Source organism: Zootermopsis nevadensis, unplaced genomic scaffold (assembly GCF_977971745.1).
Source record: "Zootermopsis nevadensis isolate Lab colony 2312 unplaced genomic scaffold, Znev_1.0 Znev_ptg000007l, whole genome shotgun sequence".
Taxonomy (NCBI): Eukaryota; Metazoa; Arthropoda; class Insecta; order Blattodea; family Termopsidae; genus Zootermopsis; species Zootermopsis nevadensis.
The window spans coordinates 1,794,141-1,819,373 of NW_028259139.1; the positions used below are offsets into that span (position 1 = coordinate 1,794,141).

The 25,233-nt window shown below is 37.8% G+C and overlaps 2 protein-coding genes across 6 annotated transcripts; both read right to left on the minus strand.

The window, feature by feature from the left end:
* Nucleotides 1-5,287: 5,287 nt before the first annotated feature.
* Nucleotides 5,288-14,398, minus strand: LOC110835510 (alpha/beta hydrolase domain-containing protein 17B). The gene is made up of 3 exons (XM_022075790.2): nucleotides 13,442-14,398; nucleotides 9,937-10,069; nucleotides 5,288-9,532 (listed from the first exon to the last, which is right to left on the minus strand). Exons 1-3 carry the CDS (start codon nucleotides 14,086-14,088, stop codon nucleotides 9,449-9,451), a joined length of 864 nt encoding a protein of 287 aa, XP_021931482.1. The 5' UTR covers nucleotides 14,089-14,398; the 3' UTR covers nucleotides 5,288-9,448.
* Nucleotides 14,399-15,583: 1,185 nt separating this feature from the next.
* Nucleotides 15,584-25,053, minus strand: LOC110835519 (major facilitator superfamily domain-containing protein 12). Of its 5 annotated transcripts, none has more exons than XM_022075802.2 (8): nucleotides 24,505-25,053; nucleotides 22,387-22,594; nucleotides 21,462-21,576; nucleotides 21,040-21,375; nucleotides 19,680-19,791; nucleotides 19,164-19,314; nucleotides 18,735-18,862; nucleotides 15,584-18,515 (listed from the first exon to the last, which is right to left on the minus strand). In XM_022075802.2, the coding sequence occupies exons 1-8, from the start codon at nucleotides 24,797-24,799 to the stop codon at nucleotides 18,409-18,411; spliced, it is 1,452 nt and encodes a 483-aa protein (XP_021931494.1). In that variant the 5' UTR covers nucleotides 24,800-25,053; the 3' UTR covers nucleotides 15,584-18,408. The 5 variants fall into 5 exon arrangements, with proteins under 5 accessions (XP_021931494.1, XP_021931493.1, XP_087200035.1 ...); XM_022075801.2 differs by having other exon boundaries at nucleotides 15,584-18,518; XM_087343909.1 differs by having other exon boundaries at nucleotides 15,584-18,518; nucleotides 22,387-22,478; nucleotides 24,505-24,643.
* Between the last annotated feature and the right edge of the window lie 180 nt (nucleotides 25,054-25,233).

Consider the following 25,233-nt stretch of genomic DNA (forward strand, 5'->3'; position numbering starts at 1 on the left):
TTTCGGTTTTTCGAAATTTTTCGAAAAAATTGAAATTTCTCAAAGGGGTACCCCTTTGAGAATTTTCAAAATTTTTCGAAATTTTAAAAAAATTAAAAACGGCTGCAAATGGCGTGAAACGCGAAGAAAACTAAGAATTTTCGAAATTTTCGAAAAAAAATTGAATTCAGCAAAGACGGGTGAGGCACAGCCCTACACAAACGGAGAAGACTTGGGACAAGAACTTCTCAAGACTTGGGACAAGTGACTTCTCAAGACTTGGGAGAGGAACTTCTCAAGTCTTGGGACGAGTGACTTCTCAAGACTTGGGACGAGTGACTTCTCAAGACTTGGGACGAGTGACTTCTCAAGACTTGGGACGAGTGACTTGTCAAGACTTGGGACAAGAACTTCTCAAGACTTGGGACGAGTGACTTCTCAAGACTTGGGACGAGTGACTTCTCAAGACTTGGGACAAGAACTTCTCAAGACTTGAGACAAGAACTTCTCAAGACTTGGGACAAGTGACTTCTCAAGACTTGGGACAAGTGACTTCTCAAGACTTGGGACGAGTGACTTCTCAAGACTTGGGACAAGTGACTTCTCAAGACTTGGGACAAGAACTTCTCAAGACTTGGAACAAGTGACTTCTCAAGACTTGGGACAAGTACTTGTGAAGACTTGGGAGTCTAGTCCTGATAGGGATGGGACAGGTCAAATTTAGAAGAAAAAATTTCAAATTTTTCGAAATATCAAAAAACACTGCAAACCTTCTGAAATGCGCACAAAACCAAAAATTTTCGTAAAATTCGGAAAAAAATTAAAAGTTGAAAATTTTCAAAAATTCTTAGTTTTGTGCGCTTTTTGGACGGTTTGCCACGTTTTTCGGTTTTTCGAAAAAATTGAAATTTCTCAAAGGGGTACCCCTTTGAGAATTTTCAAAATTTTTCGAAATTTTAAAAAAATTAAAAACGGCTGCAAATGGCGTGAAACGCGAAGAAAACTAAGAATTTTCGAAATTTTCGAAAAAAAATTGAATTCATCAAAGACGGGTGAGGCACAGCCCTACACAAACGGAGTAGACTTGGGACAACTTCTCAAGACTTGGGACAAGTGACTTCTCAAGACTTGGGACAGGAACTTCTCAAGACTTGGGACGAGTGACTTCTCAAGACTTGGGACAAGAACGTCTCAAGACTTGGGACAAGTGAATTCTGAAGACTTGGGAGAAGTACTTCTCAAGACTTGGGACAAGTGACTTCTCAAGACTTGGGACAGGAACTTCTCAAGACTTGGGACGAGTGACTTCTCAAGACTTGGGACGAGTGACTTCTCAAGACTTGGGACGAGTGACTTCTCAAGACTTGGGACAAAAACGTCTCAAGACTTGGGACAAGTGAATTCTCAAGACTTGGGAGAAGAACTTCTCAAGACTTGGGACAAGTGACTTCTCAAGACTTGGGACAGGAACTTCTCAAGACTTGGGACGAGTGACTTCTCAAGACTTGGGACGAGTGACTTCTCAAGACTTGGGACGAGTGACTTGTCAAGACTTGGGACAAGAACTTCTCAAGACTTGGGACGAGTGATTTCTCAAGACTTGGGACGAGTCACTTCTCAAGACTTGGGTCAAGAACTTCTCAAGACTTGAGACAAGAACTTCTCAAGACTTGGGACAAGTGACTTCTCAAGACTTGGGACAAGTGACTTCTCAAGACTTGGGACGAGTGACTTCTCAAGACTTGGGACAAGTTACTTCTCAAGACTTGGGACAAGAACTTCTCAAGACTTGGAACAAGTGACTTCTCAAGACTTCGGACAAGTGACTTCTCAAGACTTGGGACAAGAACTTCTGAAGACTTGGGAGTCTAGTCCTGATAGGGATGGGACAGGTCAAATTTAGAAGAAAAAAATTTCAAATTTTTCGAAAAATCAAAAAACGCTGCAAACCTTCTGAAATGCGCACAAAACCAAAAATTTTCGGAAAATTCGGAAAAAAATTAAAAGTTGAAAATTTTCAAAAATTCTTAGTTTTGTGCGCTTTTTGGACGATTTGCCGCGTTTTTCGGTTTTTCGAAATTTTTCGAAAAAATTGAAATTTCTCAAAGGGGTACCCCTTTGAGAATTTTCAAAATTTTTCGAAATTTTAAAAAAATTAAAAACGGCTGCAAATGGCGTGAAACGCGAAGAAAACTAAGAATTTTCGAAATTTTCGAAAAAAAATTGAATTCAGCAAAGACGGGTGAGGCACAGCCCTACACAAATGGAGAAGATTTGGGACAAGAACTTCTCAAGACTTGGGACAAGTGACTTCTCAAGACTTGGGACAGGAACTTCTCAAGGCTTGGGACAAGTGACTTCTCAAGACTTGGGACAAGAACTTCTCAAGACTTGGGACGAGTGACTTCTCAAGACTTGGGACGAGTCACTTCTCAAGACTTGGGACAAGAACTTCTCAAGACTTGAGACAAGAACTTCTCAAGACTTGGGACAAGTGACTTCTCAAGACTTGGGACAAGTGACTTCTCAAGACTTGGGACGAGTGACTTCTCAAGACTTGGGACGAGTGACTTCTCAAGACTTGGGACAGGAACTTCTCAAGACTTGGGACGAGTCACTTCTCAAGACTTGGGACGAGTGACTTCTCAAGAGTTGGGACGAGTGACTTCTCAAGACTTGGGACGAGTGACTTGTCAAGACTTGGGACAAGAACTTCTGAAGACTTGGGACGAGTGACTTCTCAAGACTTGGGACAAGTGACTTCTCAAGACTTGGGACAAGAACTTCTCAAGACTTGGGACAAGTGACTTCTCAAGACTTGGGACAAGTGACTTCTCAAGACTTGGGACAAGAACTTCTGAAGACTTGGGAGTCTAGTCCTGATAGGGATGGGACAGGTCAAATTTAGAAGAAAAAAATTTCAAATTTTTCGAAAAATCAAAAAACGCTGCAAACCTTCTGAAATGCGCACAAAACCAAAAATTTTCGGAAAATTCGGAAAAAAATTAAAAGTTGAAAATTTTCAAAAATTCTTAGTTTTGTGCGCTTTTTGGACGATTTGCCACGTTTTTCGGTTTTTCGAAAAAATTGAAATTTCTCAAAGGGGTACCCCTTTGAGAATTTTCAAAAATTTTCGAAATTTTAAAAAAATCAAAAACGGCTGCAAATGGCGTGAAACGCGAAAACTAAGAATTTTCGAAATTTTCGAAAAAAATTGAATTCAGCAAAGACGGGTGAGGCACAGCCCTACACAAACTGAGAAGACTTGGGACAAGAACTTCTCAAGACTTGGGACAAGTGACTTCTCAAGACTTGGGACAGGAACTTCTCAAGACTTGGGACGAGTGACTTCTCAAGACTTGGGACGAGTGACTTCTCAAGACTTTGGACGAGTGACTTCTCAAGACTTGGGACGAGTGACTTGTCAAGACTTGGGACAAGAACTTCTCAAGACTTGGGACGAGTGACTTCTCAAGACTTGGGACGAGTCACTTCTCAAGACTTGGGACAAGAACTTCTCAAGACTTGAGACAAGAACTTCTCAAGTCTTGGGACAAATGACTTCTCAAGACTTGGTCCAAGCGACTTCTCACGACTTGGGACATGCGACTCCTGGCGTCTTGGAACATGCGATTTCTCTCGACTGGAACTAACTTGCGACTTCTCACGACTTGGGATATGCGAATTCTCGCCACTTATTACATTTTACTTCTCACGACTTGGGATTTGCGACTTTTCGCGACTTTGGACTTTCCGGTTTTTGCACAGAGGTATGGAGCAAACGGGTGATAGAAGCCGGGTCCGGCAAAGAAACATAGAGGCATTCACGGAGATGCAGTCATCTCTTGAGGCGATTAAAAAAATAACAACTTTTTTAAAATCAAAAAATACTGGAAATTGTCTGAAAAGCGCACAAGAACAAAATTTTTTGAAATGAATGTCACTGTATGACACGGCTCTGACGTGCTGCCTGTGAACAGCCCGGGTGTGGTGGACAACACGTGAGGCAGACACGGACCTGCAGAGGCCGGTTGGTACACACACCGAGGTAGGCAGCAACTGGGTGAGATTGAGGCCGAGTCCGGCAGAGACAGGATGTGACAATCAGAGAGACTGGCTTGCATCGCTTGAGGAGAACTTTGCAAAAAATTCGAAAAATCAAAAAATGCTGGAAATTGTCTGAAAAGCTCACAAAACCAAACATTTTTGAACATTTTTAAAGAAAAATTTGAAAGTGAAATTTCTCAATTTTTTTGGTTTTGTGCGCTTTTTGGACAATTTCCAGCACTTATTGATTTTTTTGTAAATTTTGAAATTTTTCAAAATTCCATCACCTGATGCCATGCAGGACCAGTCTCTCTCGTACTGTTTCTGATGTATTTTGTCTCTGATGAATGTTGTCTGTGCCTGACTCTTGCTCTGCATGCACCGGTCTATGTATGACACGGCTATTACTTGCCGTCTCTAAGAAGCTCAGGTGCGGCAGACAACACGTGAGGCAGACAGGGACGTGCAGAGACCAGAGTCCTGCAGAGGCCGGTTGGTGCAGACACCGAGGCAGGCAGCAACTGGGTGAGATAGAGGCCGAGTCCGGCAGACAGGATGTGGCATTCTCCGAGACTGTCATGCATCTCTTTTTTCAAAAAACGCTGGAAATTATCCAAAAAGGGAACAAAACCAAAAAAATTATAATATTCAAGTTTAAGAAGTTTTTCAAACATGTCGAAAATTTTTGGTTTTGTGCGCTTTTTGGACAGTTACCAGCATCTTATGATTTTTCGAAATATTTTCAAAATTCTCCCCACTCGATCCTCACCAGAACAAGTCTCTGCCACACTCGGTCTCTGCCTCACCTGATCTTTGCAGACGTCCGGTCAGAGACTGAGTCATACTGTCTTGAATCTGAATGGATTATGAAGAATACTTCATAACTGTGAAAAATTTAGTATTTTAAGGGCTTGCAATTTTGTTAAATTCAATCCAATAACTTCTTTCCTGAATGTTTAACAAAACTTTCCTGAATATGTAACAAGTATAATAATATTATTTCAGTGTAAACATTTCTTAGTGTTTCAAATTCATAGAAATCATTATAGTTACGCAATAACAGTATCTAGAACATAAACATATATGTCCACAGATTACATATACACCTGTCTTGAATTTTATAAATATATAGAACAAGTAAGATACATGAGGACTGGGTTTTAGGTTATTATCTTGATAAAAATATCATAATCAACATAAAAACTATAACAATCTCATACTCGACCTGGGTATTAGTGTTCATCAAATACTGACCAGACACTTGAGGGTTAATCAAAGTTGATTTAATAAGTGCACTGGCATAATGTTAGCATAACCTGTGAAAACAGATCAACTACTAAGTGCAAGGGTACTCCTGCTACAGGAGGAAGGGGTACACTCATAATCAGCATTCAAAACTGCTTGCTTTCAGACCACTTCATTCTTCATGTTGTATACACTGCATAAAATCCAGTACAAATTGTGTTAACACGCACTGCAGTTATGTCTGAATAACCTTACATATTTTTTTTTTATTTTTTTAAATTATTATATCATACAGTGAAGTGTTACATATAACTGCAGCCCTGAAAATTGGCTGAAAAAGTAAAATTTTTGGCTTGTATGAAAACACATTTTCTTTCTCATTTTACATTTTTGGTTATGAAAATATGAAATACACAAGTAATTCCACTAATTACAAATTATCAATTCAGTATGCTATCTTACAGCTATTATAAATATGTAGTTGTACAAGTAAACTGTCATTTCAAGTATTTTTTTCTTTTACTTTGTACATAGTGAGTTAGAATGAAATGTGACATGTTTAGAACACATGGAAGTGAAATGCAAGCATATCAATTAGAGATTAAAATTATGAAACACAATTACCAATTTCTTACCTTATTCATCTGCCAGTAATTTATAAGCTTCATGCTACAACTGGTACAGTCTGTGGCCAATTTAGTGAAACTGCCCACCATCTTGACTGCTTTCCAGAAATATCTCTCATACTATGATGATACTACTGCCAGTTCACAATGCAGTGATCCTCAAAGTGACTTTTAACCACAGTGTAATTAGCAAATAGTTACACTGGGGCACAACTACACAAAGTTCCACTTGGAAATTTTGTCGAACACCTCAAGTGAGGTGAAGGAATGGAATGGGCCAGTGTCTGGTAGATTGTAGCATCATGTCCCAGTCATTTCATGTAACAATGCTTGCAAATTTCTCATATACCTATAAATGTCACAAATACCCACAGCATTTCCTTTTCCAGGATAAATAACCATACTTATATCTATTTGCTACACAGTGATGTAAATCTGGTGATTTATTTTTCTTTTGATTATGTAATGAAATGCCACATTGTTAGATAAATGGTCCATCGGGGAAAGTGAGCCATGCCATGTTTTAGTCATTCAAGTAATGTCCCATTAGTTTCTAAATAAAAGCCTGTTGACTGCCTCTGTCTGAAATAAAGAAATGAGGTTATGTCATCTGTTGTACTGATCCAAACTCTACATTCTGACCCCAAGGTCGACAACCATTCAGTCATTAATGTTCACGGTTCATACGGAAACAAAATTTAATTATTATGAAGTTCTGTTGAAAATGTACATTTCCTTGCAACAATTTGTATGGAAAATGGCACAGCAAAAGTTACAAGAATAAACCACATCTGTAAGATAAGCATACTTAGCCTCTGTGCTGTGTGGCTTTCAGCAAAGTCTTTGTAGATGAAACACTAATCTGGAAAATAATTACTAAGTACAGCACATAGATTTCTTCAAATTGATACGACATTGAATGTGAATTATCTGCATCAATGAGGGCAGTGTCACTTGATTCCATCCTACTGTTCCTATGTTGGATTACAATAATAATGCAACAGCATGCTTTAATTTTATCTCAGAATATACTCTCAGGTCTGCAGAGGACAGTACAGTGAGAAACAATCAAAATGCTCCTAATGCAGCTAAATCACTAGGACATGAAAAGAAAAAAATGCTCTGCCAATCAGAACCTAACAAATCTGAAGTCTTCTGAGTTGAAAATATTCGAAGTCACATGGATGAAGTAATTTGCTTATTGTGCCAATTAAAGGAATGTTTAAACTGCAACACTCTCTGCATGAGTGGGAAAAAGCTGTATCCCAGAAAATTCTGTACTTCTGTAACAGATGTCCAGCCCTCCAGGATTTCATAATTTGCAATTGTAACACTGGTCATTTATGTAGAGTTTTGGTCATCTTATCACATCTAGGACCTGAAGCCAGATAATAAATGAATTTTGTATAAACCCATGAACTTTATTAAATGTGCACCACAATTAAAAATAAAATTGTACAGGTCAGACTGGATGAATATTTTGTTTTAAAAACCAACGAACCATATCTGAAAAAAAATAAACACGCCAAATCTGACTCATTTCTTTTAGCCTTGACAGTATAACAATACCAATTACATATTAACAAATAAAAACCTACTTAGGCACGAATCCACCTATAGTGACGTACAAAGGGTGTTATTACTTTGTGTCAGCAGTAAGAGTTGTGACATCACAAAGACAGGTGGTTACGGTAAATAAATCTTCTACTAGGAGGGGTCTACAGTTGTTAAAAATGGAAGCATTACACAGAATAACCTGCAATAGTAAGACAGCATTTCAAGAATTCTGGTAGAACAGATCCATCCCTCATTTGCTGTTTGACAAGGTAGTGGACTCTTCTGTAATGAAAGTGTTTTATGCGCTGTTTAAGAAACCAACACACTTTAGTTTAAATACAGGAGCCAGGCCTATCACATTATGGAGGTACTACACAGATAGTTACATTCGACTGAAAAGAGGAATAGAGCAGTGTTAAGTTGGGGGGGGGGGGGGGGTCCCAGAGATCTGTGTGCAAAATACTGCCAACATTTATGGGGTAAACCCATCACTTGGGGCTCTGTTGGGGATACTCTGCAGGGCAAAAATGTTTCAATTTACAACCATCCCTGCTTTCATACCGATATTTCTGGTGGACAAAGTTTGGCGCTCTAAGGTTTCACTTATATGGTTAAGAGATGGAATGATCATGCACAATATTGTATTTTCAAAACACTATGTTTTGCAGTACGAGGATAAATGTTATTAATGTCAGAAATATATATATATCACACTGGCATGAGACACATTAGAGTGAAAATAAAAAGGACACAAGTTTGTTTGGGCCTATTGCGCAAAAGACTGTTATAATGCAGCATTTCATTACCAAACCACTGAGTGAGAGTTGTAAAATATGAAAGTTCCACTTCATGCAGCTTAGTTGGAAGCCAACATTTCTACACTGTACCAGTGAAGAAAACAAATGGAATTACTTCACTCTTTTTTATAAGTATCTATACAAAGAAACAAATCTGAAATCCCCATACAAAATCTATCCATTTCAATTTATAAATATATCTAAAAAATTACTACAAAGAGAAAATTTGCAATTAAATCAATATGGTAACACTTTTTAAATAAAATATAAAACTATATTAACTACAAGGAAATTTCAACAAAACTGTAAAGGCTACTTCCTGACTGATGTCAGAAGTACGAAACAACGAAACTACTAGGCCAGCGTAGAGCCACATTCACATCACTATATTAACTTGAACCTACACACCTCATAGGTAGAAATTAATAATGTAGTGGCAGTGTCTCACCTCCATCACATACAGCCAGGCCCTTTTTATTATTGACATCAAACTTCTCAAAGTTAACTCAAGAACAAAGTGTAGTTTTTATTGTAAACAGCCAAATTAATGGGAGTTTAAAATATATCACTTCAATTTGGAACAATAAGTTTATACACAACTAATCCCTATAAAATATCAGACAGTTATTGATTCTATAACAGGAAATTTGGTTAGCTACTTCACTAGTTCCACTTTGTCTGAGCTACCTTACTCTCGCACCAATGCCACCATAACACATCAGACCGAATTCATCTCCAGCAAAATATTTTTTACATTTTGGAAAACAAGTACTATTCTCTCACACTTCACAGTTTATCACAAAAAAAATCTGTACTGTAAGAATAATTAAACAAGAGTTCTTTAAGATATTTTCATTTTCTCTATCAACGGAGAAATATTCTGACAAACAGCAGTTTCTTGTTTTCCAAAACCAAAAGTCAAATTGATGAATTGCCTAGTCAAAAAGACTAGCAGGTAGTTTCTCGTGGCAGTTCATAAGTTGCTGGTGCAGCAGGAGGACTACTCAGGATACTGCTCTTGCAAGATTGTTCACTGTTTGATTTTTCTTCCTGCAGGCTTGTGGTTGATTCAGCAACTGTCTGATTTGCTGGAGGGTCGGTTAGCTAGAGCAATTTCTCAGTAACAGAGCTGGTGGTAGCTGAGCTGACAGTTGATGTGGCATTATGTTCAGACTCCTCACCAGGTGGCAGTAGTTGTCAGTTGAGCAGTTCCACAGATACAAACTGCTTCAGGCGCTCCAAATATTGAGAGTAGAGTTCAACATCATTGTGTCCTGCTCCCTGAAGGGGAAAAATGAGACAAGACCACTGAGAAATATATACATAACATAAATCTATGGAACAATTACAGCTTTCATGGAGAATAAATGCTATAAAATCCTCTCGGGCAAACAATTATGCCACATTTAGATGAAAACTCATGAACACTCGACTCTTTCATGTTCTTTTTTGAATGGGCATTTCATATAATCTTAGAAGAAACAAACTGTGACAGGGCCCAGTATCTCTGTTATGCAAGATGTGAAAATGGAGGAATCATCGTATATAATGCACGTTACTATTGCCTAATTTTAACCAAAACTGGACTGTGGCAACAGATATTAGTAAACTCCGGAAAACATACTTAATAAAAATTAATTTTGTCGCACAAGGAAGTGAAAATACAACATCTATTCAATACATACATCAACCCAGAGGGGTTCGACGGCACGAGGGCAGCGCTCATAGATGGCCAGGCCATGGGAAAAATCAATTACTTCATCTTCAGTACCATGAATCACCAGTACTGGTGATGTCACCTTGGGAACCTTGTCGATACTATAACATAATATATACACAACATTCATCTCAACATTGTTTCCAGTATTAAAACACAGACAAGTACAAAGCAGCTTAACAATTTTTAAGGCATATAAAAAAGTACTGTCATACATAATTAATTACACACTACTGTAAAACAGCAAGATATACCAGGTTTCATTGGTTAACAATACTATTTTCAATTATTGCTCTTTTGTATCATAATGTGTGGAGATGCACTTGCAAACTTGATTGTGGTTATTATTATTATTTAGTGTTCTGTCTGACGACAGGTCCATATGAACAGGATCCTTCCATCCTTTTCTCGGACTGGGACCTGTTCATACACGTTCTTGGCAGATGATCGAGAAGTGGTTTGCCATTGCCTTCTTCTGTGTGTGAATGGAGTAATTGTTGGGATGCCACGGAGAAACCGGGGAAGCCCCCGGAGGAAAACTCCGTGATGCCTAGACCACGGCCTTGCCCAACACAAGTTATAAATTCGGGCACCGCCGGGAATCGAACCCGAGACCCCTGGATTACAAGGCCAGCAATCTAACCGCTAGACCACCGTGGCGGTTGATTGTGGTATGAGTAACAAACTGGAGCACCTCAAAGTACAAAAGCAAAGTAACAGCACATTCTAAGAAAAAAGATTTACAAATGATTACTTTCCTGATCAAGGGCTTAGTCAATGTGGGCCAACTGTCTGGCCTTCTTGTCACTAAACTGAACACCCACAAATTTATTTGTATGTCAAAAAAAAAATTGTAATGATACACAGAGAATAAGATTACTGATGCAAATACAGACATCATTCCCAACAAACATCATTTGTGTGAAAAAATGACTTTTTATGGGTTATCTGCCAAAAACACGGCCAGCAACCACTCTAAAATGGTCTTGTAGTGAATAAAAATTAAAGTATATAATAATATAATACATAGCCAGTTTGGTTTATTCTAATGCTTTGAAAGCACATTTCAAAGACGGCATGTTTAAATAAGCATGAATGTCATGAAAAACATTCCAAGAAACCAATACACAATATAGATGACATAAAAAGATCTCAGTAATGTTCCTTGGCTTCATAACACTTCAATATGAAAGGGATCAGAAAAATTTCAACAAAAGAACACAGATATTTTTTCATCATCACCATCACATAACCATTAAACTGTATCATCAACATCATCAAGCATGGGTACAGTTCTGTTTAATGTCAATTTGTGAAGTTATTTAAGAAAGAATTGTGGTATGTGATAACGGGTTTTGTGCATTTATTGTTTCAACAGAAAGAATTCACTGTGATGGGTACTATATATTTTTACATCATGAAATGTGGCATAATCCAATTAAATGCCAGTTTGTGAAGTTATGTGAAAAACAAATGTGGCATATTCAATTAAATAGCTCATGGCAATGTGATGTGACTTATGAAAGATACATATGGTAAAAATAAAAAATGATAATTTATAGGAGACTGAGATGCAGAAGGGAGGGGAAAGAAATATGGTGGAATGAAGGGAAGGATACAAATGTACAAAAGGGACAGAGAATTGATGACAGCACAGACAAATGGGAAAGGAATATTGGAGACAGGAGGGAATGAGAGAAAGGCATGAATAGGACAAACAAAAAAGGGGAAGAAAGAGACTTAGTTTATTATGATATAAGGCAAAATGCTCAACTTCTTTGGAGTCCTAGTTATGAAGCGTCATGAAGAATGCTCTGTACGTGCATCCTATGCTACACAGAAATTAAGAACTTTAAATTTGGACTACATAAGCAATACAGCAAGCTGCCATGGATCTGTATAGAACTGGATTGATTTATGACATGTAAAAACTTGAGGATGTATGCTGTTATTTGGTATATAATTATAAACACTGGGTACTCACTACATCATTAAAACTACCTCACACATATGTTTAAAGGTTTATCATCACACAAAATTCCAGGACTCCACATTAAAGAATGTTACTGTCACTCATAAAGCAGGAAACCATACAATCACCACACTGGTTCTGTTGTGGTACAGAATTAAAATGTACAAAGAGGGAGTAAACTCATATTGCGTGATATTCATACAAACTTACATGAATATCGTAAAACTACTTTAAAAACTATTTGGTGGTCGTGACATACATACAAACTTAACACACACACATTCTTCATGATTAAGGAAAGCAGGCTAATACCTGAAGATCGAACAATAAGACCACTTCATAATTGCAGCTACTTGGTGAAATGTGGTCTTAAAACACTCAGCCTTACACTATGAAAGCATCTTTTTCATTATTCTTAATAATTACAGATATAAAACACTTGTTTGCCGCTTGTGTATTCCATATAAAACTGACATTACCAATCTTGATTTTCTGAACTTGATCAGAATCTTTTCATATCAGACTAAAAACATAAAGTATGTAATGGTGAGCACAATTACAAGTATTTTAACAAATGCAGGGTACACTCAAAATGGAAAAGATACACGTCTGTTATTAAACAATTATATCTAAAGAGTTTGCTTAAAATCAGGTGAAACCAAGAAACAAGTTCACATGTCAAAAGCCATACCTATCTCAAATCACTATCAAAATCCAATTATATAAACCATTCACATTCAGCAAAGTGCAGCAACAGCTGTTCAACCAGTACCATTTATGAATAAAAACGAACATAAAGTGAAAGCAAATCATCAAGTAATATTAGAATTCCAGTGCTTGGCTCAATGCTGGTACTATGACAACCAAACTGCAGAAGGTGCATCAGAACAATGATTAAATATAAAAGCATTTCTCCACAGAAAGAAATATACAAACACAGCAACAAACAAAACACCATCAAAACACACTTGCCTCACAAAATGTAATATGAAGATTGTAAATGAGAAAACACGACAAATTTTTAAAATCCTATCACTTCATGGAAGTAACATAAAAAAAAATAACAGGAGCTTAAGCATGATGGCTCTTTACAACCCAAAATATTAAAAACTATAACTTGCAGACAAAAGTTGTCATAGTTCAGATGTACAAAATAACACAGAATAAGGAAATTGTCCTTTTGCTACACAATGTATAAATTTCTTTGTTTTGAATACAACAAAAAACCCACTTTTATATGTATTTTGAACAGATGTCTAATGGTACTTTTTCAAACAGATATTTATGTCTTCATGTATGCTCATATCAAACAGAACAACAGACTTGCATATGCAGCAATATCGCCTACCACCAATGCAAAACATTACCTTAAGGTGAAACAGGTGAGACAAGTGTTCATATCAGTGACAGGTAACAAATGGGCTACAACTCTACTCAGATTCAAGTTTCATGCAATTTTATAACAAAGCACTGAGCTTCCTACAAACTAAAAAATAATCACCTAGGGAAGGCATCAAAGAACCAAGTCCTCTTGGTGTTGGGAAAGGCAACTCTCATGCCTGACATAAGTGGTGAATGAAGAATGACAGCTCCCACTTCGTAGCGTGATGCTAAGTCCACTGTAGGAACGGTGCCAATACTCTGTCCATACAGGATTATGTTCTCCGGCGATATTCCATACCTGGTGCGAAGAGCATGCCATGCTGCATCGATGTCAGCATATAAATTTTTTTCTGATGGCTTTCCTGTACTTACTCCATAACCTGAGTAGTCATAACTGAATATGTTGCAATTGATGCGAGAACCAAGTCCTAGATAAAAACTACTCATCTGTCCCAAATCAACTGCATTACCATGTGAAAATAATATTGTAAATCGTGCGTTTGTACTGCACCTCACAAATAAACATGCAATGCGATTACCCCGAGAAGTCCGTGCATAGAAACCCTCGATATTTTCTTTCTCTCGTTCAGAATATTGCCACTCTGCTCGTTCGGTAAGATTCAAACTGAATTTTGATCCCGTTTCGTCCGGCAGAAAATTATATGTAGTTTCGGGTGGTAGGAATGCCAGTTTGGCAGCAATTCTTGTTGGACAAGGAGGACAACAAAACAAACAGCACAACTCACTTAAACTCAAACCGTTCATTGTTGATCACTCTTACACTTGGTCTATCCACCACAAATTCAATCTCCCTTCAAGAATATTTGAATTAACAAATTATTTAGTGACTTACTAATCCACAATACTGAATTATTGACTCATCTTTATTTTCAGTCAGCCATGGTAAATTTTCACTCTGTACTCACGGCCTCTTTTGTATTCATACTACATGTAAGTTCTCCGTAAAGAAACAGAGTCGGAATACCTTTGTGAGATAATCTTAGGCTTCTAGCGATACTCGCTGACATTACTTTATAGCTTAATTGTTAAAGTTTGGAAATTTTATTACCAAACTAAAACAAATATTGACAAAATGTAAATAATTGAACAATACATCTGTGAAGATGGTAGTCTTCTGGGTTTTAACGCTGTGCAGTCTGGTAGAAATTTACCACAGATTAGTCATCGCCCTGATGATGGAGCCAGCAAGGACCTCTGAAAAGTTGGCAAACTTCTACCAGACTATACGGTGCTACAACCCATGAAACATCCATCTTCGGGCTCACTGCCGTGAGAGCCTCGAATCATACAATACAATATCTATGGTTAACGATACATGCCACATAAGAAATCAGGTCAAATAGTGCATAACACAGCCGTAGCGCTAGTGTAGTGCATTAAATGCAAGTCTTTATCTTGAAACGGTGTCTTGGTATATAAAATGAAGCATATGCTCATTTCGGGCCCCTAAATAGCTAACGAAATACGACATATTAATACTCACTGCACTCAAAGGCTGGATAGAGATAGTGAAGCACATTTTTCCCTTTCTCAGTTTTTTTGAACTTTGTCCCAGATTTTAAAACCTGCACTTCAGTACTTGCATTATGTCTCTACGATATTTCCAGAAAATGACTAATCTGATCACATATTTGGGAACTATTCATTTCTTATTTGGACTTACTGTCTTTTCACACCAAGAAACTCTACTTCATTATTTCAGTCACTGCTAGTAGAGCTCAACACAACCACATAAGTTGTCACTGGACGTTTTCAATTTAGCATCTGGTCCTACTTTGCTGTGGTCAACATTTGTTTGCCTATGGCACTGTAACACATTATGCCTTTTCTGACATGTTTTTGATCAATACTGAAATATTATGGCATGGACTGAAATTCTTGACATTACAGCACAGGTTACAACCAAGTCTTTATCGTATCTTGCAGAATTCCAGTAAATTATTGTACATCATCTTGTGGACTGCGAGCCAACAGCTTATGTTCAGCCAGCCTCCTATAGAATGGGTAGCCAAGTTCCCAGGGGCGTAACACTGGCCGCATGGAAGATAATTAACAAATAACTTGCACAAAAGGGAGTGTGTCAGTCAGCATCCACTTTACATTACATTTGATTTGTACTGACATCAACTTTGTGTGAATATTTGCACATTTTGAACTTCCTGTGACAGCGGTATGAATTTCAAATTGTAACAAATGTGTCTGCTGTCACTGTCAATTTGTACATGTGAGAAAACACCACTCTTGTTAAACACATAGTGAATTCAATTTATTTTGTGAATACAGTTCTTGTTGATTATGGAAAACCTAATGATTCCTAAAAGAATGCTGGGATTGGAGAAAAAAGGAAAACAGTCAACACATAAAAGGCGGTAAAGTGTAAATGTAAGATGTGAGAAACATGACAAGACCCAGAGGATAAACACTAGTGGGTATTCTCATACATCATCATCTCTGACATGGATGAAGTAGAAGGAAGACACTTGTACAATTTGTACTACAATACTTCATTATATTAAACTTCAAGTTCAAGAAAAATTGTCATATTTTGCTTAGAGGTTTTCATAAAATTTACAACTAGGGTATCCTCCTAATAAAATCCAGGCCTACTAGATACTACTGGATATCTGTCAAAAAACATCACTTAATTTTATAAATCTCATCTAGTATTCACAGATTAAAAAATGTTTAAAAAATATGTATTATTTATGTAAATATTATGTAATACTATATTTCTCTATAAGACAAAATGGCCACAAAATCCAAAAAATGAACCAACATGCTACCTGGACCCTCTGAATTGTTTTAAAAAAAACAAGTGCACTGTTTCTCAGGATTGAATAAAAATTTTCATGTAGTGTTTTACATTCAAGGCAAAGTGTGTGGTTATACATATTTATATTGTTTCTGGTCATTTCCAACTTACTTTTACGTGGCACATACTTAAGTCATTTGTATGCATAATGCTATCAATAAAAATTATCATTATCAAGTACATCGACAAATATAAACTGTACACCTGGTATGGCCTACTACAGAATCTCCTCCTCCACCCAAAAAGGGATTTGAGTTGACCATGAAGTTCCCTTTTACTCCGTATGTTCAGTTCACATTCCAGTAGTAAGCCAGAACACATTAGTCTGTGCACATACCAGTGCACAGTAATTTGAATTGAACAACTTGATTATGATTTGAGAGAGAGTTTCTCACGCTCAAAAGTATACAAATATATGATGAGATTTGTCCAATAAAATATAAAACATTTCCTATAGTGAATGAATCACATTAAGTATCATATTTATCTGAATAAAAAATGAGTAATTTTTGTCTTTTCTGCATCTGACAGAATAAGGAAGTGTCTTAAATTCACATTCTAAGAGAATTTTACATATTACCAAATGTCAACATAACAGGCCACACTGTGCAGTCCATTAATGTACTTCCAGTCTGTATTCATGGCTTAAATGCTTGTATTCATACACAGTCTAAAATTACATTGCTCTAATACAAGTTTTAGTTTAATTACAGTAGGGCACCGCTTATACGGCGGGTTAGGGACCAGACCCCCGCCGTAAATCGAAAATCGGATCTTTTGCCTTATTTCACCTGCAAATGCATATCAAAGCCTAATAAGATGTTACACTATCATATAGTAAGTGCACAATAGCGCTAGGCCTAAGAAAACGATATGAAATTAAAATGAATATCAGTAATACACACATTGTCCTCAGCTTATAGTGATTGGTGAATATAAATTTGAAAATTGATATGCTTGTAGTAGGAAGGATGAAGGAGATGGCACATCTTCATCATCTGACTCTTCAACGAATCTTATTCGTTTTGGTGATGGTTCGGAAGCCATAGACATGCCTTGTTCACGAAGTTTAATCATCTCTAACTTGGCATTTAAAGTAAGAGGCTTACGACTCCTCTTTTTATCGCTACTACCCTTAGACGCCATTGTAATTACACTGTAGTAACACAAAAATATTATATAAATATACAGTTTGTAATAACTGAAAAATTGCCAGAAATACAGAGAGACGCGGAGCGCACAAAAGCTGTAAAGACTGAATCAGCGATGAGAAAATGGCGCCGGACGCACTTCTCTGACTCAGCTGTTGAGCGCCGTATTAGCGGATCGCCATAAAGCGGAGGGCCGAAAAGCGGGGCCCTACTGTACCATTATTTGATTGCAGTACTTTCAAGATAAAGTTCAAGTATGTGCAGGCCATTCCTGCAGTACCCTAGCCTGGAAGAGGCTTGGTCCCTGCCAGTTCAGAGGTACCGCTGGTTGAAATATCTTAATTCTTGAGACAGGATTTGCCCACTTTCATGTTACAGTAGGAGTTTCTCATTTCTCAACCAGTCTTCAGGCCGGCTATCACAATGTCCAAGTCACAAACCAAAGGAAGCAGAGAACTCTTTTCAACACCTCTAGCCACTAGAAGAGGACTAAGATATATAATTTTTAGTTCAGGAACATTGACAGCAGATAATTAAGCATAACAAATCAATAAATGCACACCTGTATGAAAATACACTGAGGTAAATGTGATAATTTCATTTTATTTTTCTGAATTTAAAATACTTTCTTCAATCTAGATAAACAATGAATCAAAAAATGTAAAAATTATGACATTTACTAGTAATACTGCATTCCACATTAAATGTGAGATTGTTACCAATCAGACAGACTTCCTAAACTCTATCCTTCTAGCAACGCTGGACATTTTCTACTTGATATATGGGCTTAGTGTCATAAAAATGTCTATATCACATTTCTGATAATACTGAAAAATTGGGCTTACTTTCCATAAACACGTTTTGAGTCATAGAAATATACATAAGTGATTAAAGGTATACAAATAGTAATAATACAAAATATTCCTTCTTCCTTAAAATATAACAACTCATAGACGCGATGTTATACAACACTAGGCATTGAGTGGTAACTGCAGGAAAAAAAAAAGACCAGCATACCATTAATTAACCTTCTTCTCCAATTATAACAACATGAGGAGGTCCTTAAATCACAGCCATCTTATATAACAAAACAATGTATCATTATGAAATAACTACTTGGTTGTCATTTTGAATTAAAGGTGTAGAGTGTGTTGGCTCAGACTCAAATTCTGGATTTGACTCTATTGCCGCATAAACAGGTTCACCATCTGCTGTAAACATTGAAATTTTTATCAGTTTTATCAACTACAACCACTAATATATAATATGAGTGATTCTTAAGATTAATCAACAATGTTTTTATAACTGCATTCTTATTGTCACAATAGAGTTAAGAGTACATCTCTGTGGAACTGGGACTCCAGCCACAAACATCTTTCCTCGACGCACGTAACATCTGACATTTAGAAAGCCAGCAACATGCTCACCTGTTCTTTTGGTTCCAATCTGGAAGGGTGCAAGCGTGGCTAATACGACCAAGCCAAAAATGGCAGCACCACCACACACAGACATTAGGACATCACGGTAGTAGTCGGGGGAAAGCGTTGTACTTTTCCTTTAAAAATCAAGCAGATTACCACTTGTAAGAAACCTGAATCAAGACACTGCGAAGACATCACAGCACGAGGAGCTGAACTGTTAAGGGAACTTAAGATTCAAGTTCACAAAAGTCTACGAGCAATTACTCGTTTTCTCAATGTTGTGAGGAGAGTGCGAAAATCTTCATTTTCCCCCCTCCTTTCATCTTTTTTTAGGTCCAAATATTCTCCCCAGAACTATCAGTTCCTTTAAGGGGGATTTGGAGTCCCTATGAGAACAAGATCTTATTTTTTAAAACCTCAAGATAAAATACTTACAGGTCTTGAATTACTGTTACAGCAACCCCATTAGATAACTTGTCCATAAAACTCATTGTTCCATATACGAAAGCTCCGCTTTCTATGTTCGGACCAATCAGATCAGCTGTTATACCCAGACTAGTCACTAACATGACTGAACTTCCTGCACCTGAAAATTCATATCGAAGACTATTTAACAAAACAAATTTAATTTTACTTAGGCATAGTACAATTGACAATGCAATAATAAATTTGCATCTACAATAAAAACAGTGATGTACGCAAAATATAACACAGCATTTTAAAAAATATGTATACCCCATCAGAGTATCCCTTTCCACTCGTTATTCAGAACTTAAAAAAGAATACAATATTGTGAGAAACAATTACAGGAAAAGAAAACTTAATAAAAACAAGACGGAGATGATACAATCACTCTTCTCATATCGGTTTCAGAAACTGTCGTCATATTCATAAGATTTTCAGTATACATACGTTAGACCTTGCAGTATCGTCACAGAGGACTACACTCACCTAGAAGTATTGCGACAAGATAAATCCCATACTTTGTGTAGAAGACTCCTGAGCCAAAGTGAATCCATACACAGGCTGAAATACCCAAAATTCCCCCAACCAAGAATGCGAGCTGCAACAAAAGCACGCAAAAGAAAGATGGCTGGTGAGCAGGCGGAGCTAGCTTAAGAAACTATTACAAAGAAAGCAAGTTGTAATCAAAATTGAGGGGCACGCTTGCAGATGAACATACGCTATGTGAATTAAGAGCTACCTCTCATAAAATCAAACTGACATATTTTGAACATAGAAAGGCCATCAGTGACAAATACTGCATAAATAGTAAGTACATTCGAAGAATCCTAAAAATTAGTAATTTAAACTGTTTGGTATAATTAAATTACATTAAATATTAATTACAAATACATAAATAGGATTTGAGGTTTTCATGGCAATGAGTCCAACGATGGCTTGTCTTCTGGAATGTAGTGCCATGCAGTCTGGTAGAAGTTTGCAAATGGTAATCATCGCCATTATGATGGAGGGAGCAAGGACCTATGAAACGTTGGTAAACTTCTACCAGACTACAACCCAGAAGACAGCCATCTTACAAATAACATAACTGCAATTTACATTATTAGGTATTCAAACTTGGTCTGCAATGAACCATGTATGTATTTCATATGAGGGCTGCATACTTTTCCTTTAAAAGATGCCAACACCCTTTCAACAATATATACGAAATTTTTCTTCAAAGTTGTAATACAGAACATTCACATACTATACTGTTTAATAATTTGCACTTCCCATGAGTTTGCAATGTAATTATAACTGAATTTAAAATATCTCATTATGTCACTGCACTAATAACTAATTGAATAAAAATTTTCCTTGGTCCGGAGATAGGGATTAGCTCTATCTAGTGGGCCCAACTGTGTAGGAACCTGAAGACGGAGATAGAGTCCCATCTCCGAAACGTCGTTTTTACGTTTTATATTTACTAGACGATGGATAATATCCAAGAGGTCCTGAGATAGGGATTAGCTCTATCTAGTGGGCCCAACTGTGTAGGAACCTGAAGACGGAGATAGAGTCCCATCTCCGAAACGTCGTTTTACATTTACTAGACGATGGATAATATCCAAGAAAATTTTTATTCAACTGACTCTTCACCATCGTCAAGAAGTTTTAGATTTGATACTAATAACTAAAATCGGTAAACTTCGTGGTGTAACACAACAGCCGTCACTGATAAAAGAAAACAGTATTTTATGAAATAAAAGTAAACATACACCATAATATTTCATAGTTATTTTTTTGCAGGCCTATATTACTTGAACTTTAACATGATGTCTTTGTAACCTTCTTCTCTTATACTCACCTTCCTACCGCACTTCTTGTTCAGAACATTGACAAGCAGTGACATCGCAAAGCTGGACAAGAACATGACGAGTGGGACCACAGCAAGGCTCTCTGCACCCATGCTGAGAGATTCATGTAGGTACAGAGGAATGTAAACCTGACTCAGATTCGCAAACAGACGCGTGGACATGTACACTAGCGCCACCTGATACAACTGTACGTCCTTCAGCAGACTGCCCGCGGACTTCCTCTGGCCTGCGAGTCGCACGTGGCCGGGGGCGGAACCCTCGCTCACCAACAAGTGGAACGCCGATGATGTCAGAGCACCTATACCAATTCCAATCAACACTATATGCTGTGGAAGCACAAGAATTACTGTTATATGGAATCGTTGTAACACATTTACAATTTTATTGCGACCTGTCATATTCAGTAACTCACCTGAAACTTTCCTATATCCCCAGGACCGATCTGTGCATCATTCTCACTGCCAATATGGAGGACAAGCCATGTGATAAGATACACCAACACATTAGAGCAAACTGTAAAACTATATCTGTTAAAGAAACAAAATACAATTTTATCTTTGGTTTAAATGCTACTACAAGGCGCGTCCCAAAAGTAAGTTTCCCTGGGGCCGTTTACAGAAACAAAACACAATTTCATGGAAATATTTATTGCAACAGATACAGCAAGTGTCCAGCTATTTTTCAACATATTCGCCACCGGAATTGAGACATTTGTCATACCGTGGGACCAACTTTTGAATACCTGTGTCGTAGAAGTCTGCCGACCGGGATTGGAACCACTGTGTGACAACCATCTCCGCCTCTCTGTCATTCTCAAAACGCTGACGCTGACCGGACAGGAATTTCTTGAGGTGTAGGAAAAGATGGAAATCACTGGGAGCGAGGTCCGGGCTGTAGGGTGAATGATTAAACACCTCCTAGCTGAACTCCTGCAGGAGACTCGCTGTCCGTCGAGCCGTGCGCGGCCTAGCGTTATCACTGACCGCACTTCACAGTCGGCGGGAGCTGGAATAAGAACCTCCATCTTCAACAGCTGCAACGATGCTACTGTGAGAACGCGGGAGGTGCCGTTAGTGCATGCGCCATGCTACGTCATTGCTCTATCACGTACGCACAGTCGCTTCGCTCAATATAAGGTTTGCTAGCTGTGGGACGAGTGGGAAACTTACTTTTGGGACGTGCCTCGTATTAAAAGCGATAAAAGTAAACACTTATGAACTGTTTATGAGTAAGAGATATCTATTCTAACCTAAGTAATTGGGCACCATACCGTAAAATTATAAGCCACCAATGAGAAACATTACATGACTATGAACTGCACCAACACCTAATCTTACCTGATGGCAGTCAGTTCAGTACGCTCATGTTCACTTGGAGTTAGGTCAGGTATCATTGAAAGGTGTGAAATCTGCACAGAAGCCCAACCAAACTGAAAAATGATGATAAATGCTGAGTAGTACACCAGTTGTGCCATCTGATGGCTTCCTTCGCAATTCAGGCATGGTGAGAAAATGAAGGGGAAGCTTCCCAGAACACATATAGTTCCTGGAAACAAATAAGATTATATTAATTTATTTTAATCTGCAGTTTTACAAATCAATATTTAACCATTAACAAGATCTGAACAATTAACTCTTTGAGGTACACCAAATTCCGAAGGCATTCTTTAAGCCACATCTCTCTCACACACACACACACATTGTTTAATGTTCTCTCTTTAATTGTGCATAATTACAGCAATTAATAATACAAGCAACCATCAATTTACTATTATTACTCTTTCAATATACTCACATATTTATCATCTTAATTTGTAACACTGATATATTCACAAAAAAAATGAACCTCAACAGATAAATCTGTCTTCTGACATTAACATGGCAACATAATTTAATACACGATGTTTTGTAGTCAAGCCTCTTGTAAATTACTGTATTAACAGGTCATATGATCACTGATAGATGTTAGCAGTGACAATTCACATAGCCACTGATAAACGATATCGTGATCAGCTGATGGATAACACAGAATGGGATGTATAGTTTGCCAGACCACTAACAGACTGTAACATCAATAGTTCATAGATGGCAGCATGAATAGTTCACACAGCAACTGATATGTAACAATATCACCACTGATGATTGTCCTTCCACCCCACAACTTCAGCATGTCACATTAGTATTACCAAGAGAAGGAAATTAAAAATCATGATTCTTAAGCGATCCAATGGTATAACATCCATACCACATTTCACGAAAATCCATTCAGCTGTTCTAAAGTTAAAGTTAAGTAAACAGAGAGATGTTATTGATGCTGGCTGTGAAGATGTGCCCAGTACCAAAGTTGTATTTAATGTCTTTCACAATAGTGTAAGAATGTCTACTAGCTTTCCTTTTGCATGTATGGAAAACACAGAACTGACTGAAAGGATGAACAAAGTATCAATTAAGGCTTTCTTATAACCATGCAGATAGACTGTGATTGCAAACATATTGTCACCTATAATTATGCTGAAGTCGAACTTTGAACAGGTCAATGTATGAAAGTTCACACTGTTTACATAACAAATGTACATATTACTTAGTCCAGAAAAATCTGGTTCAAAAAACAATTTTTTAACAATCTTGTCTGAAAAGCATTCCGTAACTGTATTATTATTCTTCTTCTTAAAGTGCCTATCCTTTCCGGTTGTTGGCGATCAACATAGCAATTTGAGTTCAGCCATGCTTGATTGTACTAGGGAATTATAATGGAGTGGTTTCCCGTTGCCTTCTCCATCGCAGTATCACAACCAGTACAATCAGTATGTGATTGTCGCCTGTGAATATCTGGTGACGGGCCTTTAAGGGAAGTCATTCTTCAATAGCCTCACCCCTGTAATGACATAGCTGCTGCCCTATGCCATCTACTGTGAGCCTGGTAGAGGAACCCTTGCAGGTTGCTACCCCTCGGGTCAAGGGGACCCGGAATTCACGTAGGCAGGGGCGCACTTCCCTGAAGTAGGACTATCTCCGAAGAGAGTTCCTACCCGCTACCGGTAACTGTATTATACATGAAATAAAATTAAATCAGGACATGCACTGGTCAGGCATTAATTACAAAGGGAAACAGCCACTCCCACTACAAATTACAATTGCAAAATGTCCATCTTTAAACAAGGTGAGAATTTCAAAAAATAACATTTCACCAATGCCGTCATGACTATTACCTAAAAACAGAACGTCATGGTCGAGTGGTTAACAATCCTGCTTCGTATTGGGGAAGTCCCGGGTTCAAATTTCAGCCCGAAGGCTGGCCATCCTGAATGACGGTTTTCGTGGTTTTTCTCAGCCCCTCCAGGTAATTGCCGACATATTACCTTAAATTTCGCCACGAAAGCTTCCTTTTACATTCATTATCATCCTCTCATTTGACCGTCTGAGCTACTGAAAAAGCGTAGTTAAATAAACTATTACCTAAAAGATGCCAGGTTTTCCTTCGTCCGTATTTACAGAGCCAGAAGTCATCATCCCGGTCAGACTGTAAACCAATAAAAGGTGTTGCCACGGCATCTGCCACTTGCCCAACTAGCAATACTACCCCTGACAAGAAACTATCGAATTTTAATACTAAATGGAAGAACACTAATAGATACGTAAACCACATGGAGGCACAAATGTCATTTAACACGTGCCCAATGCCATAGGCCAAACGTAATTTCAAAGGCAGCCTTCTAATTAATTCTGTATAGTCGTGTCGGGATGGCTCCATGTTCACCTATTTCGCCAATTATCACTTTGTGCAATCTTGATCACAAATAACAAATATCACAGACTACGGAGGAACAAGGCGTAAAACGATTTTTTGAACTTTGTAAACCAAACCACAGCAACTTCGCATCACATATTACACACAACCAACACAATGTCTACTTCAGCCGTCATTACCACAAAACTAAAAGACATGCAGCCACACCAATTGTTTACGGCACCACCGCATTTAAACGTGCGTGATTCATTGCCCTGTCATCTACTGCTAATGTAAAAATATAATGGCGGCGGACGTAAGTACCGTTGTTCAGTCGGTAATAGCGATAGCTTCTATTCGCTCCCTTCACTTCAACGATTCGGGGTTTGAAATGTCGGATTGTGAAACGGACCACTTGCCTCCACTTTGTCTCGATATTAGGGGTACATGTGGCGTTA

What these genes read in the sequence shown, in the direction of transcription:
- LOC110835510 (XM_022075790.2), bottom strand. Translation starts at nt 14,088, where the DNA reads ATGAACGGTTTGAGTTTAAGTGAGTTGTGCTGTTTGTTTTGTTGTCCT. An exon ending in TTCTTTGATGCCTTCCCTAG is followed by an intron (nt 10,070 to 13,441) that starts GTGATTATTTTT and finishes ATTATGTTATAG; the next exon opens with TATCGACAAGGTTCCCAAGG. An exon ending in TCGAACCCCTCTGGGTTGAT is followed by an intron (nt 9,533 to 9,936) that starts GTATGTATTGAA and finishes TTTCCCCTTCAG; the next exon opens with GGAGCAGGACACAATGATGT.
- LOC110835519 (XM_022075801.2), bottom strand. Translation starts at nt 24,799, where the DNA reads ATGGAGCCATCCCGACACGACTATACAGAATTAATTAGAAGGCTGCCT. An exon ending in ACAAGAAGTGCGGTAGGAAG is followed by an intron (nt 19,792 to 21,039) that starts GTGAGTATAAGA and finishes CTTTTGTTGCAG; the next exon opens with CTCGCATTCTTGGTTGGGGG. An exon ending in GATTGGAACCAAAAGAACAG is followed by an intron (nt 18,519 to 18,734) that starts GTGAGCATGTTG and finishes CAATGTTTACAG; the next exon opens with CAGATGGTGAACCTGTTTAT.